This window comes from Natator depressus, chromosome 1 (genome assembly GCF_965152275.1).
Source record: "Natator depressus isolate rNatDep1 chromosome 1, rNatDep2.hap1, whole genome shotgun sequence".
Classification (NCBI taxonomy): domain Eukaryota; kingdom Metazoa; phylum Chordata; order Testudines; family Cheloniidae; genus Natator; species Natator depressus.
Genome location: NC_134234.1, coordinates 9,985,103 through 10,006,876, shown reverse-complemented (window position 1 = coordinate 10,006,876; position 21,774 = coordinate 9,985,103). Strand labels below are relative to the sequence as shown.

General features: G+C 58.4%; 1 protein-coding gene across 3 annotated transcripts in view; it reads right to left on the bottom strand.

The window, feature by feature from the left end:
* Nucleotides 1-21,774, bottom strand: part of PDE2A (phosphodiesterase 2A) — a 373,086-nt gene that overhangs the window by 36,641 nt on the left and 314,671 nt on the right. For all 3 annotated transcript variants that reach the window (XR_012639805.1, XM_074954538.1, XM_074954551.1), the window contains 6 exons: nucleotides 20,317-20,476; nucleotides 19,344-19,396; nucleotides 13,913-13,987; nucleotides 11,037-11,078; nucleotides 7,541-7,609; nucleotides 1,981-2,111 (listed from right to left, as the gene is read on the bottom strand). Coding sequence is in view for 2 of the 3 variants with exons in the window: in XM_074954538.1 (XP_074810639.1) it covers nucleotides 1,981-2,111; nucleotides 7,541-7,609; nucleotides 11,037-11,078; nucleotides 13,913-13,987; nucleotides 19,344-19,396; nucleotides 20,317-20,476 (530 nt within the window). In the remaining variant the exon portion in view is untranslated. The remainder of the gene's footprint in view (nucleotides 1-1,980; nucleotides 2,112-7,540; nucleotides 7,610-11,036; nucleotides 11,079-13,912; nucleotides 13,988-19,343; nucleotides 19,397-20,316; nucleotides 20,477-21,774) is intronic.

Genomic DNA, 21,774 nt, shown 5'->3' with positions numbered 1-21,774 from the left:
GCAATGAAGTCCCAAGTCCCTCCCTACACCAGCCAAATGCTCTAATTAATGTCCCTCGAAGCAGCTACACAATCTCAAGACAGCTCGATTCCCTCTGGACCAGTGGCACCAATCATTGGGGGGCAGAATGCTCCCCCGAGGTTTTCGCACCTGCTCAGTGTTCCACAGGCCGCAAAGCCAGGCTGCTCTGAAGCAGCGGCTCCGTCCGACCTCAGGCCAGCGGTCCCGCTACGGCTGTACGCCGGCCGCTGACATCCCAGCCACACTGATGGAGGAGCGGCCAGGCCAAATGGCGGCAAGCGGAGTTGCACCCCAGCACACTCCAGTTCGACCTGCCGGCGCACGGGGAGTCTGTCTCCGTACGGCCTGGTGCAGGAGGTCTGCCAAGAACTCGGCTCCTAGCGGCACCAGCTCATGCACTGGGCGGATGAGACAGGGAGGCTCCCCGGGCGAGACAGACCCGGGGTCCCTGAGGGAGGAGGACGGGGGTGAGTGGGGACTGGGTCTGGGGGCCCCCCTGCAATCCTCCCCCAAGAACTTCTGAATTGGTGGCGCAGCTTTAGATAGGCTCGCCTGTCTCCTACCCACCTGGCTCCCAAGCAAGCGTTCCCCCTGCAGGGAAGGGCTGTCTGCCCTGGGAGGCGTGATGGAGGGTGAACGAGGTGGCGAGGGTCTGCAGGTTCCACACGGCTAAGTGCATTGATGGTGGTTCCTGCACTGTAACTCATGGCCAAGAGCAAATCACCAAGATCGCCAGAGAGCTCTGGGCCAGCGTTGGTACTGAACAAGGCTAAGACAGAGGGGTTTGGCTGGGGGAAGTTCCTAGCCACACTTATTGCTGCAGGGCCAGTCGAAAGCTCAGCCCCTCTGCGCTAGGAGCTGTATACAGTGAGCAGCAGACGGTCCCTGTCCCGAAGAGCCGACAATCTCGATAGGGGGCTGGAGGAAGGGTAGGACAAACCAGCTAAGAGATGGCAGCAAACAGCATGTCAGTGCCATGGGGTGTTTTTGAGGGGCTGTTAAGGAGGTATCAGCTAAATGGGAAGGGAAGGGGGCGAGGGGGATGGGGCAGGAGAGGAGACACAGGTATGGGGAGATGCGGAGGGGAAGGATCTGCAGGGGAAGGGAAGGGCTGGTGCCAGCAAGTTCTCTGAATGGACCGAGGACCCTGCCTTGCACCCACAGCTTGGAGTTTCTGGCTGATCTTGGCAGCTTTCCCCAAGGCCCCATGGCGGGGCGGTGGGAGGGGAGGCATCACCTGGTCCTAGTGCCCCAGAATGCACTGGGGTCTCCCCTTAACAGTTCAGGGTCCAGGGGAGTGCTGGGCGGAGAGGTAGCCAAGGCTGGGCCCCATTTTACCCCATCCCCCTCCGTACAGCACTCCCTGGAACAGATGACTTCCCCCCATAGCGATCCTGCAGTAGAGCGGGGGCCAAGGGCAGCCCCCCAGCTACAGGAGCCCCTCAGCTCCCTTCCGGCAGCACCAGGAGTTCACAACAGAGAAGAACACGGCCAACATGGTCTTACACGCAAAGGTGCAGCCAGAAAAAACTCCAAGGCCCAGCACGCAAAGCGCCAGCGTGCCCTTCTGTTTGGATCCAGGTGGAGCACAGTGCATGCTGGGACGTGTAGTTTGCAGGAGCCACGCCACCGTGCTGGCGACCAGGGTGCCTGCCAGAACCCCACGCCTGAGCGGCAGAGGCCGCCTGAAACTGCCAGCTGGTCTCCCCCAGCCAGGAGCCCTCCTCTGCAGGCAGCTGGGCTCACAGCCATCAAGCCCAGGGGCCACCAGCACAGGCCGGGAGAGATGGCGCGGCAGCGAGGTGACGGAGCGATGCTGACCGGTCGGTGCATGGGGACCAGAGCTGGAGCCTGCCAGGTGCTCGGGGCCAGGCTCTGCTCTGGGCTCCGGCCCAGCCGTAAGGAGCGGAGCCGCTGTCAGCGCCCAGGGAGCAGCCTCCCCAAGAGCCTCTGACTCACCTCTCTCCTCCCAGCTTGTTGAAAGTGCAGGCTAAGGCCACCACCTGGGAGGTGGCCCGGCTAATGACCGGCACGCACAGCATGGAGGTGACCTCGAATCCCAGCATGTTGTGAAGCTGCTTGTGTTCCTCCTGGGGAGAGAAGATCAGACCAGGGTGAGGGTCAGGATGTGGGGCAGGGGAGGGTCAGGCCGGGGTGAGGGTCAGGACGTGGGGCAGAGGACGGTCAGATAGGCGTGGGGGTCTGGATGTGGGGCAGGGGAGGGTCAGACTGGGGTGAGGGTCAGGACGTGGGGCAGGAGAGGGTCAGATGGGGGTGAGGGTCAGGGGGTCGCAGGGAAGGGTAAGGCGGGGGTGAGGATCAGGACGTGGGGCACGGGAGGGTCAGGCCGGGGTGAGGCTCAGGACATGGAGCAGGGGAGGGTCAGGCAGAAGTGAGGTTCAGGATGTGGGGTACGGGAGGGTCAGAAAGGGGTGAGGGTCAGGACGTGGGGCACGGGAGGGTCAGATGGGGGTGAGGGTCAGGACGTGGGGCACGGGAGGGTCAGGCCGGGGTGAGGGTCAGGATGTAGGGCAGGAGAGGGTCAGACGGGGGTGAGGGTCAGGGAGTCGCAGAGAAGGGTCAGGCGGGGGTGAGGGTCAGGATGTAGGGCACGGGAGGGTCAGGCCGGGGTGAGGGTCAGGACGTGGGGCACGGGAGGGTCAGACGGGGGGGAGGGTCAGGACGTGGGGCAGGGGAGGGTCAGGCCGGGGGGAGGGTCAGGACGTGGGGCATGAGAGGGTCAGGCCGGGGTGAGGGTCACGACGTGGGGCAGGGGAGGGCAGCGGGCATGGAGCAATTCATTCATTGATAGATCTCATGGCCAGAGGGGACCACTGTGATCACTCAGTTGGCCAGAGAACTGCCTCACAACAACTCCTAGGGCAGGTCTTTTTGACAACCATCCAATCTTGATTTAAACACGTCCAGTGGCGGAGAATCCACCCCGACCCTTGGGAAATTGTTCCAGTGCTTAATTACTCTGAATGTTCACAATTGACACCTTATTTCCAGCCTGAATTTGTCTAGGTTCAACTTCCAGCCATGGGATCGGGTGCGACCTTTCTCTGCCAGATGGAAGAGCCCATTGTTATATATTCGCTCCCCATGTGAGTACTTATAGACGAATCAAGTCACCCTTTAACCTTTTCTTTGTTAAGCTAAGTCAATTGAGCTCTTTACGTCTAGCACTATTCATTTTCTGATCCTTTCATCATTCTCCTGGCTCTTCTCTGAACCTCTAATTTGTCAACCTCCTCCTTGAATTGGGGGCACCAGAACTGGACCCAGGATTCCAGCAGTGTTCGCACCAGTGCCAGACGCAGAGGTACAATAACCTCGCTGCTCCTCCTCGAGATTCCCCGGTTTATGCACCCCAGGATCTCATTCGCTCATTCATGTTCAGCCCATGAGCCACCACCATCCCCAAATCTTTGTCAGAGTCACTGCTTCCCAGGATCGAGTCCCCCGTCCCGTACGTGTGGCCTGTGTGCTTTGTTCCTAGATGTAGACACACAGAAAGGGCGCAGGATTTAGGTACTGTGAGACACACAAAGGTAACACCCTAGCTACATGTGTGACCGTGTCTCCCGCATCCGGCTGCAGCCACCCACCAAATTAGCAACAGGGAAAGGGCCAGGGGGTCACAAGTCCTTGACACCCATTTGCAACCCCAAACTGAGAACCGGGGGGAGGCAAAGCTCATGGTTTGAGCACTGGCCTGCTAAACCCAGGGTTGTGAGTTCAATTCTTGAGGGGGCCATTTAGGGATCTGGGGCAAAAATTGGGGATTGGTCCTGCTTTGAGCAGGGGGTTGGACTAGATGACCTCCTGAGGTTCCTTCCAACCCTGATATTCTATGATTCTGTGAACTGATGCCCTAACTGGGAGGCAACATGGCCTAGTGGACACAGCACTGCAGTGGAGACACTGGCTGGCTGGGTCACCTTCAGCCAGGCACCACGCCGCTCTGAGCCTCAGTTTCCCCATCTATAAAACAGTGATGATGCTACTAAAGCCCTTTGCGTCCTGTGGAAGACAGTGCTCTATACCAGAGCTAGGTATTAACATTATTAATTCATTCCACATCGATGGCTGAGCAGCCACCTGCTGATAACAGCCAGGCGGTTGCTTTCTCTGATCCCCATCTCTAGCCTCGCTCGGAGCAGCGGGGGCACAGGGACGAGTGGAACTGTCTGTTTCCTACGCTGCTGCCATGGGGGGAAGCTTGCGATGTGGATCTGTCACAAACGGCTTCTCAAGGAGAACGAGAAGCAGAGAGAGAGATAACTGGAGAGCAGACTCAACAGCCGGTTACTGACTGCAAGCTTGGCCTGGGATGTCCATACCACTGAGCTCCTGGGCCCACAATAAGCCTCTAGGATTTCCTGCTCCGAGTCAGTTTACCCCTTTGCTGCTGGGCTGCTGGGCTACACAGCCCTTCTGTTTATCCTTTCAGGAGTAATTCCTTAGCTCCTTCGCTGGCCGCTGAGGGCAGGAACAAAATGCTTATCTCTGCCTTGCCAGCCAGTGCGTGAGTGGCACTGCCCAAGAGGGGATTGGCATTTTCGCTTATATTCTTTAAAAAACCAAACACACCAAGCCCTTATGTATTAAACAGAGAACACAACAGTAGGAACAGGAAGGGTAACACAGTAATGCAATGAGTTGGTTGAGTCTGGAGGGGCCCTCTGCTGGATGGCATCAGAACTGCTAGGCTGTGTGTCAGAGGCCCTGTACTGCCACCTAGAAGCTCCAAATAGAGCCCCGTTTTTTGCGATGGGGGCGCTCTTCCACTAGTGACTGGGCTGACAGCCACCAACGCCTCCCACGTAGCCGCAGGCAGCCTGTCAGCCGGGTTCCCAAGCAGCAGCCTCAGTCCTTCCACCTTCCCAAACCGTATTTACACTTATTTCGCTCCCTTCAGACTTTCAAACTGCCTGTCTACCCAAGGAGAGGTGATGGATTGCTTGGGCGGCACAGATAAATAACTTCCCTGACCCTGCGTGCTGGCTCATGACTGCAGCACGTGCCAGGGCAGGGTCTGCAGCTGACCCTGGGGCAAATGCTCAGCTGGCTCTGAGTGGGTGCCTGGCTTCTGGGGGAGTTGTTATTATTTCTCAGCAGTGGTGACACCAAACAGCCTCTTGTGTGCAAGAGATCAATCATCCTTGTAGGATCCAGACAGAGCCTGCACTGGCATTTTCACGCCCCCCTCACAGGAGTATCTGAGCACAAGGCAGAAAAGCATCGTCCCCATTTCACACAGGGAGAAACGAGACACAGAGAGACTAAGTGACTCGCCCAAGGTCTGGAAGACCAGCTGTGTCGCTCAGCCGTGGTTCCCAGTGCAGGAGAGATCGTGCACAAAGGGTCCACTAAAGATCCATTCACCATCCGGACACCTGGGTGCTCAGATCCAGCACGCTCTGAGCTGAGCCACTCAGGGATTGTTCGTTCCAGGAGGAACTCAGGGATCTGTTTCCAGCCCAGCCCTGCATTTGGATCTGGCCCCAGGCTGACCCCTCACACATACTGAACTGCGACACCCATTCCCTGTGGGTCAGTTCCCCAGCTCTGATCGCTCTCCGTGGAGCTAGCTGGGCATTTCCTCCACTTCAGTGTCCAACGGTGGCTGCTCCCAGCCACATGAGCCCAGGCCTTGGCTGGGAACAGAGCGTTCGCTAACGAACCTCTGTCCCCAGCACAGAGTCGCTGCAGGAGGAGCAGCTGCTCGCTCTGAACTCCTGGATTGTACCAGGGGCATCCTGACCACCCCTGACGATCCAGCACTGGGCTACTCCTCCCCCGGCTCTCCCAGTGCACCTCAATCCCAGCCTGCAGCCCCCCGCCATTCCAGCCCTGGGATCCCCCCCAGCTCTGCCGACGCACCTCAGACCCAGCCTGCAGTACCCCACCGTTCCAGCCCTGGGCTCCCTGAGACGAGCCTTCTGGCCACACTGCACCCTACAGCCCGAGAATGGGATGAATAGGCTGAGACCTAACAAACTCAGTTTACTTGTCCCCACCAGAGCGAGGATGCCAAGCCAGGGTTCTTCAGCAGGGAGATCCCCCCAGCCCTGCAAGGCGGGGTTTGGAAGCAGCTCCTACTGCGCGGACTATAGGGTTTTGGAGAACTGCGGAGATGGGATGGATTGTGACCAGATTGGGAGGCAGCTCTTCCCCACAACAACACAGACATTAGGTGCCATCAGAGGCCTGTCACGGGAGGCACTGGGGCTCTCTGCCAGCCGGCGGGCAGGCAGACTCATGGCTGTGTTAGTGCTGCGTGCGGCTGGCTGCTGGATCCGGCTGTGATCGGGCTCGGCTGGTCATCACTGCTCACTGCGTTACAGGATCGCGGACGAGAGGTGGAGAAAATGACCTACGAGGAGCCCCCTAGACCCAGCTGCTGCCAGGCCTGGCCCCCCAGTCCCCTAGGTCTACAGAACCTGGCTGGGCCTATGTCTGCATAAGTGATGGATCTCAGCGCTGTCCCACACGACTGACAGATCACACCCCAGCGCCGACCCGGCCCCTCCCTCTGGTGGAGCTGTCGGCTCAGCCTTCAGGTCATCTCTAGGACAGCCACCCTGGCATTCGGAGATTATAAAGCCCTCTAGTGATCATCTAGTCTGACCTTCTGCAGGACACAGGCCAACTTCCCTGAATTAATTCCTGCTTCGAAGTCCAAGAGCTGTGACTGAACATCCTGTCCTGAGTAAAAAATGGCCACTGAGGCCACGTCTGGCATGACTTGTTCCAATGGTTAATTGCCCTCACTGGTAAAAAGGTACCTTATTTCCAGTCTGAATTTGTCTGGCTTCAACTTCCAGCCAGTGGATTGTGTCCGACCTTTCTCTGCTAGACTGAAGAGCCCATTGCCCTGTAGTTACTTATAAACTGTGATCAAGTCACCCCTTAACCTTCTCTTGGATAACCTATGTAGGTCGAGCGTCTTGAGTCTCTCGCGACCAGGCAGGTTTTCCAATCTTTTCATTATTCCTGGGGCTCTGATCCAAACCCTCTGCAATTCATCAACATCCTTCTTGAACTACGGACACCAGAACTGGACACAGCATTCCCGCACCGGCGCCGAACACAGTGGTCAAATAACCTCTCTGGCCACACCGCCACACTGGGCAGTCCTGTTCAGCTGATTGTCCACCACGACCCCCAGTGGGGTTTTTTGAGTCCCTGCTTCCCAGGAGAGAGTCCCCCACCTTGTATGCGCGGCCTGCATGCTTTGTCCCGAGGTGTATATGGAGGCTGGCCTGCGGCTGCGAGAGGAGTTCCTACACACTCGGCCCGCCCCTATCCACCCCCGGCGCTCAGACATCACAGCGTCAGCCTTTTGCATTAATACCGTGCCCACCGCGGTAGCGTCCGAGGGACATCCAAGAGTGGTGAGTACATCCTCTTCCTTGTCCGCCCAAGGCCTGCATGCCCATGCTCCCATTCTGGCCACGTGGCGGGCCTCTCCCCATGGGACCCCCGGCCTGGGGGCAGCCCAGCTACGTACCACGCTGATGTCCTGTAGCGTGATGGATTTCTTCTCCTCCACCACCTGCCCCAGACGCCCAAACATCAGCTGCAAGCAAAGAGACGAGAGTCAGGAGCTGGTGGGCCGAGGAAGAGGAAGGTTGGCTCGCGAGGGAAGTCGCATCCCGCAGGAGCCCGGGCGCAGCCGCCAGCGGCTCTTTTGGGAGCAGCGGCACAGCCAGCTCCTCCGCCCAGCTCCCGGGACGTGGGTGCAAGAGGCAGGGCTTGGGGGGAGGCCATATCAAGAGGAAGCAGCTGGACACAGAGGGGCCCTGTGGCTCTCCCCAGCTCCCAGGCTAACACAGCCTTTGCGGCCTGCGGCCTCCCTAAGTCCTGGCCTGGACTCATCAGTAGTGGAGGGGACGGCTGAGTCTCCATGCCCCACAATCTTGACCTGGAGCGGCCACTATTTATGGGGAGAGGACAGCTGAGTCTCCAAGCCCTTCCAGAGCCTGGCCCCTCCACTGAGCACCACAGCACACAGAGACCACTACAGCAATATGGCAGCGTGGGCCCCGGCCCGCTGGGCAGCGGGCTGAGACCCACCAAACTCCTGCCACATAGGCAGCCGCTTGATGGGATCAGCATGTGGGACACAGTCAAACCAGTGACTTGCGGCCTAGGGGCTGTCCACAGTCCCCCAGTCCATGCAGTACCCTTCAGCACCAGTCTGACGTGCCCATCAATTCCTACCCTTGCAATATGGCTGCAACGGCCTTTTTCATCCACCGCCAACCAGCCTCCCCACGCCCCGGGCCAGTCGCATCCCTGGCGTTAGCTCCACTGCAGCTAGCAAAGTTTCACCGGGGACGAATCTGGCCCCCTTCGCTTTGGATTAAGGATCTGGGGGGGGAGCTGCCGATGGCCAATCCTGCTCCACTCAAAGGCGGCTGCGCTGGGGATTTGTCTCCCCTTCGGTAATGGAGGCATCCGGCAGCACGTTCTGGGGAGCAATCCGGGCCAGCGAGAGGCCGTGTCACTCCCTGCCCTGTAACCGGGGTGGGGAGCTCCCAGCCGGCAGAGTGGCACGCACCGGCGGTGACACAGCCTCGCCCTGCTCTGGACTGCGTCCCAAAACGTGAGACACGGCGACATGGAAACACCTATCGAAGCCCCAAAGTGCTTCTGAATCTTTTCGTCGGAGAAGATGGGGGATAAGGTACGAGCATCTCTAGCGGGGGCGGGAGAGGTATAGCATCGGGATGGCTCTGGCGCGGACTGGCAAGAAGGCGACCAAGAGGCAGATCAAAGACGTGGTACGTGGACCGGATCTCAGAGAGGCCAGGTGGCACGACAGCCCGGGGTACGATCGTGCGTTTCGGAAGGAGGCGAGAACAGTGGCCAACCCTGAACAGGGAAGTGGCAGACAAGAAGATGAGGCAGAAATCAAGAGAGCGGGTGCTGAGATCTACGCGTGTCACAAATGGCACTTACCCTTCCACAGACACCGCCGCTCGGCTGGTCGCGTTATTATCTAGCTAAGGGATCTGCGGGCTGGCACTGATTGGGCTCTCGCGAGAGTTCCTGGCAGGCAAGCGGTCTATTGATCATGTCCCAGGCGATGGGTGAGCTGCTTAAATACTCACCGAGGGCTTGCTCTGTGGGAAAGTCTCGCACTGAGCGGAGATCAGGTCCAGCAGACTCAGTGGGCTAGGGGCAGGGCTTCTCAACCTTTTGGGAATGACACCCTTTCTCCCCCCCACTACAAAATGGACCTTTCCAATGTAATCGCGATGGAACTGGGGCTGTTTGTACATTGATTCCGATCGAGATAAGTCAGCCCTTCGATCCTGCTCCCTAGCTGTGCCTAGGCTGGGAAACCTTTCCAGAGCACAGACCTTAATAGCCCCAGCGTTTTCCGGGCAGGATTTCTCCGTTTCAGCATCGAAGATCGCTAGTGGGGGAGGCGGGCCCCAGGTTGCAGCGCTGCTCCATGCAATTCACAGGGGTGGCTGGCCCCGATTTGAGTGGCGGCAGGACCCTGCGCGCGCTCACTCACATTTGACCTGGTTGCTGCTCCATCAGATGGAGGGAGGGCTGGGCCTTACCTGAGCGGCGTTGTGACACCGAGCACCAGGTCGCAATGCTACTCACTCCACTTTGGCCCAGATGCCCCTCTGGGATGGCCGGGCCTAACTGGAGTGAGTGGCATTGCGACCCCAGGAGTGAGAGGGAAGGCTCAACGCACCTGTCTAGGAAGTTGGGTGTGCTCCCCGCCAGATGAAAACCGCTGGTCTAGGTGCTTCACTAGCTTCGTGATCATTTAAAGCCAATGGGCTTTATGCTCCCAAATGTGCGTCACTTTTGAAAACGGCAATGCGGAGCCTAAGTTTCTTACGGTGCTTTTGGAAACGTTCGCCCAAGTCTGCCCTCTGCAGGCATCCGTGCACCCGCAAATTCCTGGGCCAGCATGCACAAGGCTCCATGGAAGACGTGGGATGGATTATTTGGGGATGGTCTCCTTTCGAGCTTTCCCAAGGTGGACCACCCCATTCCTCTTGGAGACGGAGGAGGGGATATTCCCAGGACAGGCTCGTTCCGCCCGTTGCCTGGATGTCTAGGGTGGCGGCAAGGCCGGAAGGATCGCCTTATGAGGAACGATTAACAGAGCTAAGGGCCGGAATCTCAGCTGGTGTAAATCGGGGCAGCTCCATTGACATAGGTGCTGAACATCTGGACTGTAACATCTGTCGCTGGAAGCGTTCCCCAGCAGCTGGGCAGCAGCGTGCACTGCCAGAGTTGCTGGCTGCTCTCCAGATGTTTTCTGGTTGGCTTTAAAATGGATCTACCTGGACAAAGCCTTGGGGAAAGAGGAGGGGACGTCCTGGAGCCAAGGGGTGAGAACGGAAGCTGCCCCTGCGCTAACAAAACGAAGCCTGTGTTTACCGGCTTCCTGACGCGTGGCCTGGGAAGGGAGCTGGAGCCCAGACTCCTCCAGCCTGCAGCTGCTCTCCCGGGGGAGTTCAACGTGGTTCCAGATCGGATGTTCTCACTTGCTGGCTGGCGTCACTGGATGCCGTCAATCAACAAGCAAGAACACAGGCAGTCAGTGGTCATTTCTCAGGTCTATAATAAGAGGCCATAGGAGCTGCCACAGCTGGAGAAGTCGATGGCTCCTCTAGGGTTGGACCGAGCGTGGCCAGGGCTAAAAGTGCTCATAGACTCACAGCTCAGGATGGGGCTGAGGCAAACACCCAGATCTGAGCACTCCCAAACTTTAGCTCTGCATCCACACTCGGTGGTCCGGGTCCCCTCTCTCCTCATCACACACACTGTAAATGTGCCACCCTACTCCAGGAATTCCTTCTTGACCCCAGCTGGGGAGCTGTCTATGCCTGGAAGCATGAGGACTGTCACAGTTTGTACATCCCAATGGCTAGCTTCATCTCTGGAGCGGGGCTGATTTAAACCCCAGGAGGTCTGGAATTCAGAGCCAAGCTTTGCTGCTGAGCGACAGAGAACATGTAACGACTTACAGGGAAGCTGATCTCCTCTTCCAGCACTTTATCTCCCACGACCTGGAGGAAACAAGAAACACAGAGTGAGGGCCAGGGAGCTGAGGAATCGGTGCTCTGGAAAACCCCGGCCACGGAACACGAGCTGAGAGAGAATTTAAACCCTTTATACAGTAGGGTCTAATTCGCCAAGACCTGATTGTCTCTGTGAAAGCTGCTGAGGGTGGATGAGCTTGGAACTTTGTAGCAGCAGCGGGAACAGAATCCAGGTCATCCTGCTCCCGAAGCTCAGGTCTCTGCCCCGGAGCGAAAGGAGAAAAGTCCCTAGCCAGGATTCTAACACAGGGAACACTCCTGTAGGATGGGTGGGGTGGGAGGGGAGAGAATCGACTCGAATCAGACCCACTGTAGGGGGTGACATGACCCTTAAGGTCACCCCCTTTTGGAGTTGGTCTTCTAGGGCAAACCAACGTGCATCGTGGCCAGATGACATCCCACCGACGCTGAGCGACGCTGAGACAAACCGGCCCTGGGCTGTGTTGCAACAGGATCATTTGTGCCCATCTCAGCATCTTTGCTGGGCTGGTTTTTATGTATGTTCCTAAAGCTCATGCTTCAGGGTTTCAGGGGTCAGGAAGGGATTTTTTTGCCCCATGTGTATTCTGGGGGGGTTTATTTAATCTCCTTCCTCTGAAGCATGAGGGGTGGCCACAGCCGGAGGTGGGACGTAGGACGGGGAGGGCTAGGGCGCTGAGGTGGCACCGAGTACTCTCTCTCTCACAGGTGCATGGCTGCCTTGCATGCTCAGGGTCTAACTGATCGCTATGTGTGGGGTCGGGAAGGAATTGGCCCCCTGGTCAGACTGGCAGGGACCTTGGGGTTTTTCCACCTTCCTCCGCAGCATGTGGGTGCAGGTCTGGGATGGGTTGTGCACCCCCCACAAGGTTTGAAGGGGTTAAGGTGGCCAGGTGAGCCAATTAACTCCCCGGGCTGCACCTGGGGGAGGACGCAGGGAGCAGGAGTTGATTAAATGAAGCTAAGCTGGACAGGAACAGGAGGGGCCTGGCTAAAGCTCAGGAGCTGAGAGCAGAAGGGGTGGCAGGGAAGGAGTCTGCAGCCACCCCTGGGAGGAGGGAGTTTGAGCCGGCAAACCCAGCGCAGGGGGAGAGCCAGAGAGGTAGGGAAGGCTCAGGGGAAAGGGAAGGCAGCAGAGTACGGGGCAGGGCAGAGCTTGGCTGCTGAAGAGAGGGCCCTGAGCTGGAACCTGGAGCAGAGGGTGGGCCCGGGCTCCCCTAACAGCCCCTGGGGAAGTGGCGCAGATCAGACAGCAGAGAGCGGACTGCCGGGGACAGTTTGCCCTGAAGAACTTGGATACCCTGGAAGAGGAGGACAATAGTGACCTGGCCGGGAAGGGGGGGCAAGTCACCAACAGGAAGCAGCAGCTCCTGGGGTGAGAGGGGCCGCAGGGCGAGGCAGGATGGGTGGCGAGACGGCCAAAGGAGGGCGCAGCACCTGGAAAGAGCTAATTCCCAGAGCCACCAGGAGGAGGCGCCCGAGGGGTGACTGGACCCCATGATAGGGTCACTGCCTGTGGCACATCACGGTCTAGTCTCCTGTGGGTCTCATTCGCTTTGGGCTCATTTCGGCTAGGGTATCGCGCATGGGTGCTGGGTGGGGCTGGTGGCCTGTGACAGACAGGAGGACACACTGGATGATCTGGTCCCAGCTGGCCTTGAACTCTCTGACTCTAAAACTGTCCTGATAAGATTCCCCCCACCTCCTACGAGAAATGAGCACGAACCGTGGGACCTTTCTTGTGGCTCAGTCTCCGTTGGGGGGAGGGGGGCTGGATCCCTGGCAATTCCAGGCAGTTTTCCTTCGGGAAAGGCCAGGTCATCAAAACCGAAAGGTTCCGTGGGAATTTGTTGATTTCAACGCATCTGGCTCCAGGCAAGTTCCAGGTGGGAACCTCCTTAATCTTCTGCCACCGGTCGCCCTTTTGGGCTCCCCAACTTCACCGCGGCTCACCTGGCAGGTGGCCACCAAGCCAGGGCTTCCAGGCTCTGCCGCTCCCCAGCAGGGTGGGCTGCCCACCTCCCTGGCTCCCTGGGCAGCTGACAAACCAGGCAGCCAGCTTTCCAGCGCCCCAGGCTGCCCAAGGAGCCAGCCACACAATACTGTTTCCCCCCAAACAGATTTCTTTTCTTTCTTTCCTTCCTGTGAAATTGATACACTTTTGACCTTTGTGTCCCCATTTAGGATGAATTTTTTTGCTTTAATTTCAAAATTTGTGGCCCGCGGGAAGGGCCGGTTTTCGGCCAGCTCTGCTCCACAGCACCAGCCGCGTTCCCAGTGCCCTACGAACAGGGCAGCGTCGCCAGCAGAGGGACCCGGGCCCAAGTCCTCTGCCGCTCAAACAGCATGCCTCCACAGCGCCTCTGCTGGGGTCACTGACCTGGCCCCCGTACCACACGGGTATGAGGGGGAGTCAGGCCCCTGCCCCGGAGACCCTCCAGACCTGATCCTGCGAGGTGCTGAGCACTCTCGACACCCAGTGACGTCCCGGGAGCACCCTGCTGGAACCGGTCCCGACGGGTCAGGGGAGGATGGGGATGCAGGAGGAAGCATGGGGAAAGGAAAGCACCTCTCAGCAGAGCAGCATGGACAGCGATGGGCAGACGGGCGCACGGATTTATTTCATGGGGATGTGTTTCTCCTAGAGTAGGCGAGGATGCCCCAAGCACCGGGAACCCTGCCTCCCTCCCGCTGTGCAGAAGGCCCCGTCTGTGCTCCAAGCTGGGGAGCTGGGTTTATTTGTATCACGGCTGTTCCCGAGGGAGAGTTCTGGACTCCTCCCATGACAGACGCGGCCCGCGTGGGGCTGCGGTACCACCCACCTGGCAGAAGAGCTGGTGGTTATCTTCCGAGACCAGCAGGAGGCAGCAGCAGGGGGACTGGGTCTCCTGCTTCAGCTGGGGAAGAGAGAGCGAGAGAGAGAGAGAGGCAGTGGTTAGAGACACAGAGAGACCCTCTTCAGAGCAGGCAGGGTGCCCTGGGACACACCCGCCAGCCCGTTCCGCTGAGATCTGCAGCCCAAATGTTGGGTAGCTTAGCTGAGCCAGGCTGCTTGATGGGAGCCCATCACTCTCACCACCACCTGGCACTTGTGCTTACAAAGGTGAAGTGTTATCCTGCCCTGGCTACAGTGGGGAAACTGAGGCACAGTGTTCCAAGTGACTTGCCCACCGTCACACAGGGAGTCAGTGGCAGAGGGAGGACGAGAACCCAGGAATCCTGTCTCCCAAAATGTGCTACACCTGGCTGCTGAGCAGGCTCCGGGCAGAGAAAGACGGCAGGTGGGAGATAAAGGGGCCTAGGAAAGCAGAGGAGGGTTTTAAACCTTTTTTCCATTCTCTTTTGCACAAGACTAGAGACTTAGAGCGCAGACTGAAGAGTCACTGGGCTCCCCCAGAGAGAGGGAAACCATCACTTCCAACGGTCAGAGTCCAGCGGCACCTCTCCAGGGTGGCTGGGGAAGCAGATCCAGCATCACCGTGCTTGCCCGCACCCCAAAGCCCCCCTTCCCACTGACACAAACTCCTCCCCAGACGCCTGTGCCAACACAAGCCAGCTGCAAGATGCGCTCGGCAACGCAGACTCCAGAGGGCACAGCCGGGAGACCCAATTCTCTGCTGTACTCGGTCAGTTTTGCCCTGGCTTGTCTCAGGTTAGCTTGATCTGGGGAACGCAGAGGCACAAGCTACACCAACAGACCCAGCCTGACACCGAAATTAGCGTCTGCCCCAGCTGCACTCAACCAATTTAAGCCAGGGCAGCGTGCGCACGTCATCTCCGTCCCAGTGATGTGAATCTGGAAGAACTCCACCGGAGCCGATGTATGTAAACAGAGAACGGGACCCACTGTCAGATCAGCTCGTGAGCTGGCTCTGTGAAGGCCCCGGCTAGGCGAGGAGGATGAGGTGTGTTCCACAGACATGGGGTAACTAGCACGTGGTTAAACCCCGCTTACCACCTCATAGGGCAGAGTCCTGCCTCATGGTGACAATTCCCAGCTCCCCCTCCTGAACCACTGGCCAAGACCCCTGGATGGATGCCGAGGGATGGTTTGCCAGAGCCAGGGCTGTGTACAGAGCTCAGAGTCTGACCCACTCACAAGAGGAGAGGTTTGGAGCCCAGATTTGAGTCTTTGGGCTTTGTCCAGACCCAGGGACTGTGCTCCCTAGAATGGGGGTTGACCTGTTGGCTGCTGGGACTGAGACATTTTTTTCAATGCTTGTATTCAAGTTGCTCCTGTCTAGGGTGGCACTGTCCGCACCCCAGTGCCCACCTTCCCACTGACACAAGCTTCTCCCCTGACACCTGTGCCAACCCAAACTCCCCTCCCCCCAGGGCCAACCCAAGCCCAGGGTAAGCGGATCACCCACAGAAGCAGGGCACGGCATGGGCATTGCCGATGCGTCCAAGCTCCAGGGCACAGAGGAGAGCCCTCCCTGTGCCTCCTGTCTTTGGGGTCTCTGCTGAGGCAGCCAGCCAAGGGGCTGCCTGTCGACGCCACCCACCCTTTCCCATTAGCTGCAGAAGAGCCATCAGGTGCTGCTAACATCTGCTGATGCCAGGCTGGGGGGACAGAGGCGAGCGGTCCTGTATCCCCTTTCCTACGGCCGGAGCTTCCCACTGCCCACTTCTCACTCCTCCCTTTCTGACCAGGGGCCAGCCCTGCTCCCAAGGGGGGCTTTGTCTGTGATGGGAACTGGCCCCCATCTCGATGCTGAGCCTGCCCCGAGGGCTGGGGCTCTCCAAGCGGCCAGCCTGGGCTGGAATGGGGGGGGGAATCCAGTTACAGCACTGGGGTCATCAGCTCATGGAGGGCCCTGGGGGTGCAGCTCGCCGGTGTGGACAGCCATTATTATTAGGGATTCTACAGTAGCACCGAGGGCTCCAGCCCCATTGCGGCAGGCGCTGGACAGACACATAGTGGGAGACAGTGTCCTCGCCCCAAAGACCTTGCAGTCTAAAGAGTCAGACAGACACAATGTGGGAGGGGAAACTGAGGCACAGGGGAGGGGACATGACTTTTCCTAGGTCACCCAGCAGCTGAGTGGGGAGCAGAACCCAGGTTTCCTGACTCCCGGTCCAGTGCCTTGCCCACTAGACCTCACGACCACCACTCCAGCCCTGACCGGTGCAGGTTCCCACCTGGCACTCCGGAAGCCTAGCTGGGTCTGTCGCCTGGCCCAGCCTTAACAGCTCTCGTTTCGATCTGCCTGCCGACCCAGCGGCAGACACGCACCAGCCCCTCGGGGGAACAGATCGCCTGCCTCCGCTTTTTCAGTGCTGACTGAATCGGAGAGGGCTTCACCTACACAGCCTTGCTCCCTGGTGCCCGCAGGCTTGTCGGCATGGGGATAATTATGCCGCTTTAACACCCACATGGACGCTCCGAGCCTTTTTCCCATTTGGCTTATGGATCTATGCTTAATTACACACACCGACCTTGATCTCACAGCACTAGCTAATCCTCGTGGCCCCCCCGTGAGCTGCTGTTCTCCCCACTGTACACCTGGGGAAACTGAGGCACAGGGCAGTGACTTGGCCAGGTATGAGAACCCAGGAGTCCTAATGCCCCCAAACCCGGCTCTAACCCCTAGGCTGCTCTCCCTCCCAGAGCAAGGGATAGAACTCACAAATCCCCCTTCCTGACACCCTCTGCTCTAACCCTTAGCTACCACTCCCTCCCTCTCACCACTTCTCATTATCGTACTGAGTTTCTCTTTCCCTGGGACATGCCCGCCCCCGCTCCTTTTCCCTTCTGTCTAATCACAGCCTGGCTTAGCCGGCCAAAATTGTATTTTGCAACAGGGCTTGCAAGCCTATGACCAGAAAGAGGCAGCGAAGAGCAATGCCCCAGAGCGCGACGCTGGGCCAAGTTTGCCAGGTCTCAGCGCGCCTGATACGACTGAGTGCCAGGCCTGTGTTTTTCCAGCAGCGAAAGTCAACACCCGAGGCAGAAGCTGCATTTTCTCTCTCTGCTGTTCTTTTCTCTCCCTCTTTTGTGTGTGTTTGTCTCGTTGTGCCTCCTAGGAAATGGGATCAGACCTGCCCAAAAACAGCGACCATCCCTGAGACTGTCAAACAGGGGTCCCTCCTAATGACTTGATCCAGCAAAAGGGGACAAGGGACGGTGTTAAAACTACAGCCTCGCTTCATACTTCACATTGCTAACGCGGGAACTGTTTTCCCGTCTTTCTGTACCTTTAATAAAAGGTTCAAAGGGTTTTTAACGGGGTACGTGCCATGGGACTAAGCAAACCCTGAAGCAGGTTTAATGATGGTTCACGCTGGCGGGTCACTACAGGGTTACAGAAATGCCTCTTTGGGCCCAGGGTGCCCAGCCTGCCCCAGGGTGCGCGGAGATAGGAATCGGTTACAACTGCGAGGGAAGAGACTGGCACGCATTGTCCTAGGGCAGCCCCTGCGGCAAATCACGGCCCGGCCTGGCCTCTCGCCACCAGCTCCGCTCCCTGCCTGGCTCCTGCAGAGCCATCTGGCCTGCTCCTTTCATTCAAGGCCAGAAGCCGTTTGTATGTTGAACCCTCATAGCAGTGATTAGCATCTGCAATATGGATACAGCCCCTCTATCCCAGGTAGGTTCCAGACACCGTAGGAATGCAGCTGCCTCTGGGGCGCAGCCTAGCCACTGTGAAACAGCTCACAGCAACACCACGTAACGGCTGCTAGGCACGGTAAAGGGCCGCACATCCCCTGAGGGAATTTAGGGGAGCAGGGCATGATTATCTGAGCTGGCCAAGATCATGAATAACCAGGGGTAATTGGGACCTCAGGATTATCTTCGGCGTCGCTAGCACCCTGCTGGGTCTTAGCACCAGGCCGGCTCCCTGAACCCAACCTGGCTCCCCCATCACACCCTGGACACCAAGCCAGGTCCCTGCATCCAACCCAGCCAGCTCCCTGTACCCAACATGTCCCCCCCTCCAGATACCACACTCCCCCCTGGAAACTATGTCTGGTCCCCGTACCCAACCCGGCTCCCCCTGCCCACCGCACCAGGTCCCCGTATCCAACCCGTCTCCCCCTGCCCACCGCACCAGGTCCCCGTACCCAACCCAGCTCCCCCTGCTCACCACGCCTGGTCTCTGGACCCAACCCGTCTCCCCCTGCCCACCGCGCCAGGTCCCCGTACCCAACCCGGTCCCCCTGCCCACCACGCCAGGTCCCCGTACCCAACCCGGCTCCCCCTGCTCACCACGCCTGGTCTCTGGACCCAACCCGGCTCCCCCTGCCCACCCTGCCTGGTCCCCGTACCCAACCTGGCTCCCCCTGCCCACCCTGCCTGGTCCCCGTACTCAACCTGGCTCCCCCTGCCCACAGCGCCAGGTCCCTGTACCCAACTCATTGTCCCCCAACATTGCGCCAGCTCCACATACCTAACCCAGCATCCCCCCAGTGCTGCTCCAGGTCCCCATAAACAACAAAGCACCTCCCTGCCGTGGCTGTGCAAGGCCCCTGTACCCAAACCAGCAGCCCCCAACATCATGTCTGATGCTCTGCTCCATGAACTGCCAGCGCTCCCGCCTCCAGCACCCAGCTGTACCTGGACTGACCCCACCTGATATCTTGTGAGATCTCACCAAGCCACCCCTGGAGGTAGGACAGCTGCAGGCTACTGGCAGCGTTCTAGCACCACCTTCAATTGTATGGGCAAGAGGCATCAGCAGAAAATAAAAGCTTCTGAACATGCCCAAATGTGAACTAAATGCTTCCCGGAGAAGGGAGAGGTGTGAGCTGCTTCCTCCAAGGTAGCTCAGCAAGTTGTTCACTCTGAAGCCTAGTGATGACACTTTGGACATAGTTCAGGAGGTTGCTTTGCAATCGAAAGGGTGAGAACAGGGACGGGGGGGGCATTAAATTAAACACAGCTGCTGGGTCTGGGCGGGGCACTCAATCCAACCCCTTTGCTCGGGCAACGAGCGCACTAGAAACGCTGACAAATGAAACAGACGCCACTGTCTCTTCCTCTTTATTCTGCTGTGCTGCGAACCTCCCCGCTCTGTCCGGCCCCTGCACAGGCCGGCTGTGTGCAAGACGCTCTGCAGGGAGCAGCTAACACCTGCCCAGCGCTAGGAACACTCCGGCAACACTAAGTCACGGGCAAAGCAAGGCCCCGCTCCGCTGCCCCACTGAGGTCAATAGCAAGGCTGCCCTGGGTTTCCCTGCGAGGCGGATGGGGCAGAACGTTCCCTCCCCGGGAGGTCCGTCGCGGTGAAAGCAAAGCACCCAGGTACTTACATAGTTAATGACCTTGAGCTGGAGCGAAGCCGCGTCGAGGTCGTACAGCTCCCCTGCAAGAGCAACGAGCAAGAGCGTTGGCCGGTGTGATGGGCTGGCGGGAGGGAGTTAAGCCAGAGACCCTGCAGCGCCTGCCCGGGAAGCCAGGTAGCACGACTAGCTAACCCAGCCGGAACCAGCTCGCCGGGCTGGGCACTGGCCATTCCGGAAAGTCCGGCACCATAACGGTCTTGCTGGTGACTACCCTCCTCCGCCCTGTCCCCTCCACCATTCATCGCCCACCAGCTGGAGGATGGTCAGTTCTTGGCGCTCCTGCTCCCGGTGGCGTGGTGGGAGCTGCCAGGCTGAGTCAGGCCACAGGCCTCCCCACCTGCCTCACACTCACAGAGACCTGGGCACCAATTTGTTCATTCTCTCCTCTGCCCCGGGAGGCCGCTCAGTGTCAGGAGCCAGGGGAAACCGAGGCACCGAGCGAGGCAAGAACTAGCCCACTATCTTCTAGCCACAGGGGCAGAGCCAGGAATCAGGGCCCAGTACTTGCCTCCTTTCACATCAAGTCCAAATACAGCTAGATTGGGCCTTGGAATCCAGCAGCCCGGGCTCCAATCAGCGGACAGCCCCAGGTGGGAAAGGGCCATGGGGCAAATGTCTCTGTAGGGTGGGCAGATCCTTGATGGGCGAGACAGCATCCGTCCAACCCCCCGCTCCCCACAGCTCCAGGGCGCTCAATATCACACAGGGACTGGGCTCCTGCTCCGGGGCAGCTGGGCCTGACTGGCCCCAGGTCCCGTCCACCAGAGCGACTCCTCCATGCCCCGATCCCTGGATGCAGCCTGGGCCATGTGCCAATGGCAACGACCCCATACGTGGGCGCTGGCAGCTCTAGAGAAGGGGGCCCCCTGCTCTGCGGTGCCTGCCAGCCCCCTCAGTGCTCAGGCCCCTGTCGAGCTGGAAAGAGCTGTCCCCCACTTACCACACAGCTGCAAGATCTTGCGGTCCAGGTCGCTGTAGCCGCTGTGCGTTGCCCTCTCGGTCTTGGCCAGGGAATTCTGGGACGAGCTGGTGGACAGGCTGACCTGGGGCCAGGGCTGCAGCTTCTGGAGGGTTTGGACACGCCGGTATGCCACCAGGACCTGCAAGGCACAAGCAGGTGGGGGGGGGGGAGGGGTCAGCAGAGGGGAGCTGTTCCCATTCTTCCTGGAACCCGGCCCCCTTCCCATCCGTTAGGGGCTTATTCCGTGCACCATACACTGGGCAGGGCTGGTTACGCACAGAGCTCGGGTCAGGCTGTTCTCTTTCCTAGCCACGAGGACGGGGAGAGAAAACTGCGTCAAGCCTCAAACCCCATGTAAACCTTCCCCTCCCTGCACGTGGCCCAGTTCCCACTTACATGCCCAAGTGGCCTGCATACGGCCATGCCCTCGCTCCAGACCACCAGCCTAGGACCAGCTCCTGGGGGAACTTCAGGGTCTCAGTCCGGGGGTGATGGAAAGAGGAGGGGGTAGAGCCTGGGGGACATTCTGGAGCAAGGAAGGGATGGACTCCACCATAGTGAGGAGAACCAGGCGGCTGGAACAGAAAGTGAACCAGCTTTTGGGGATCCGGGAGCTGACAGACGCTGTGTGTGTGGATACCGAGGTGAGAGGCACTTTAGAACTACGGTGGCTTAGATTAGATCAGATACTGAGAAGTGAATTCACCTTGCCAGGTAGATCTGCACCACTAGGGCTGAGAATTAAACCCAGTATGAGAAAACAGTTTCCTTAAAGTTTTTTATTCTTGTCCCTTTTAAATAATAAGACAAGACAGTCGTCTCCTTCCTTAAATCGCTGTTGTAATAAATCCACTGTTATTATTTTTTATATTAAAGAAGCACCTAGAATCCCCAACAAAAGCCAGACCCTTATTGTGCTAGAAGCTGTACACACAACACACACACACACACAGAGTGAGATATGGTCTTTTGTCCCCGAACCCCTTTGAGGAAGTCTCAGAAAGCTAGAGAACCACAAAAGATAAGGTTTATTCCCCTCTCTTTTACAGAGCTCACATTCTTCCTTCTCCTTTTTTTCCGCCCTCCCTTTCCTCTCCGCTGGTGCATCCTAGGAATTGTCGCTCCTGGACTCAAAGCTCCAGGAACCACCTAGAAACCGACTTACAAACCGGGGTAGAGATCTGCTCCTAGCTAGATACAACACATCCTTCCCCTTCCGAACAACCATTGTCAGACTTCAAACTGCCATTGAGTCCAGCAACAAAGTTTTCCAATCTTTCAGGCAGTCTCCTTTGTCTCACACTTCTCCTAGTACATGGAGAAGCAGGACCAAGACTGGGCAATGGAGCAATTCCCAAATGCTATACATTGTCCATCAGCACTATCGGTGTCATCGGGGTTCTCTGGTCCAGGGTGGAAATTAGCATTCTCTTCTCC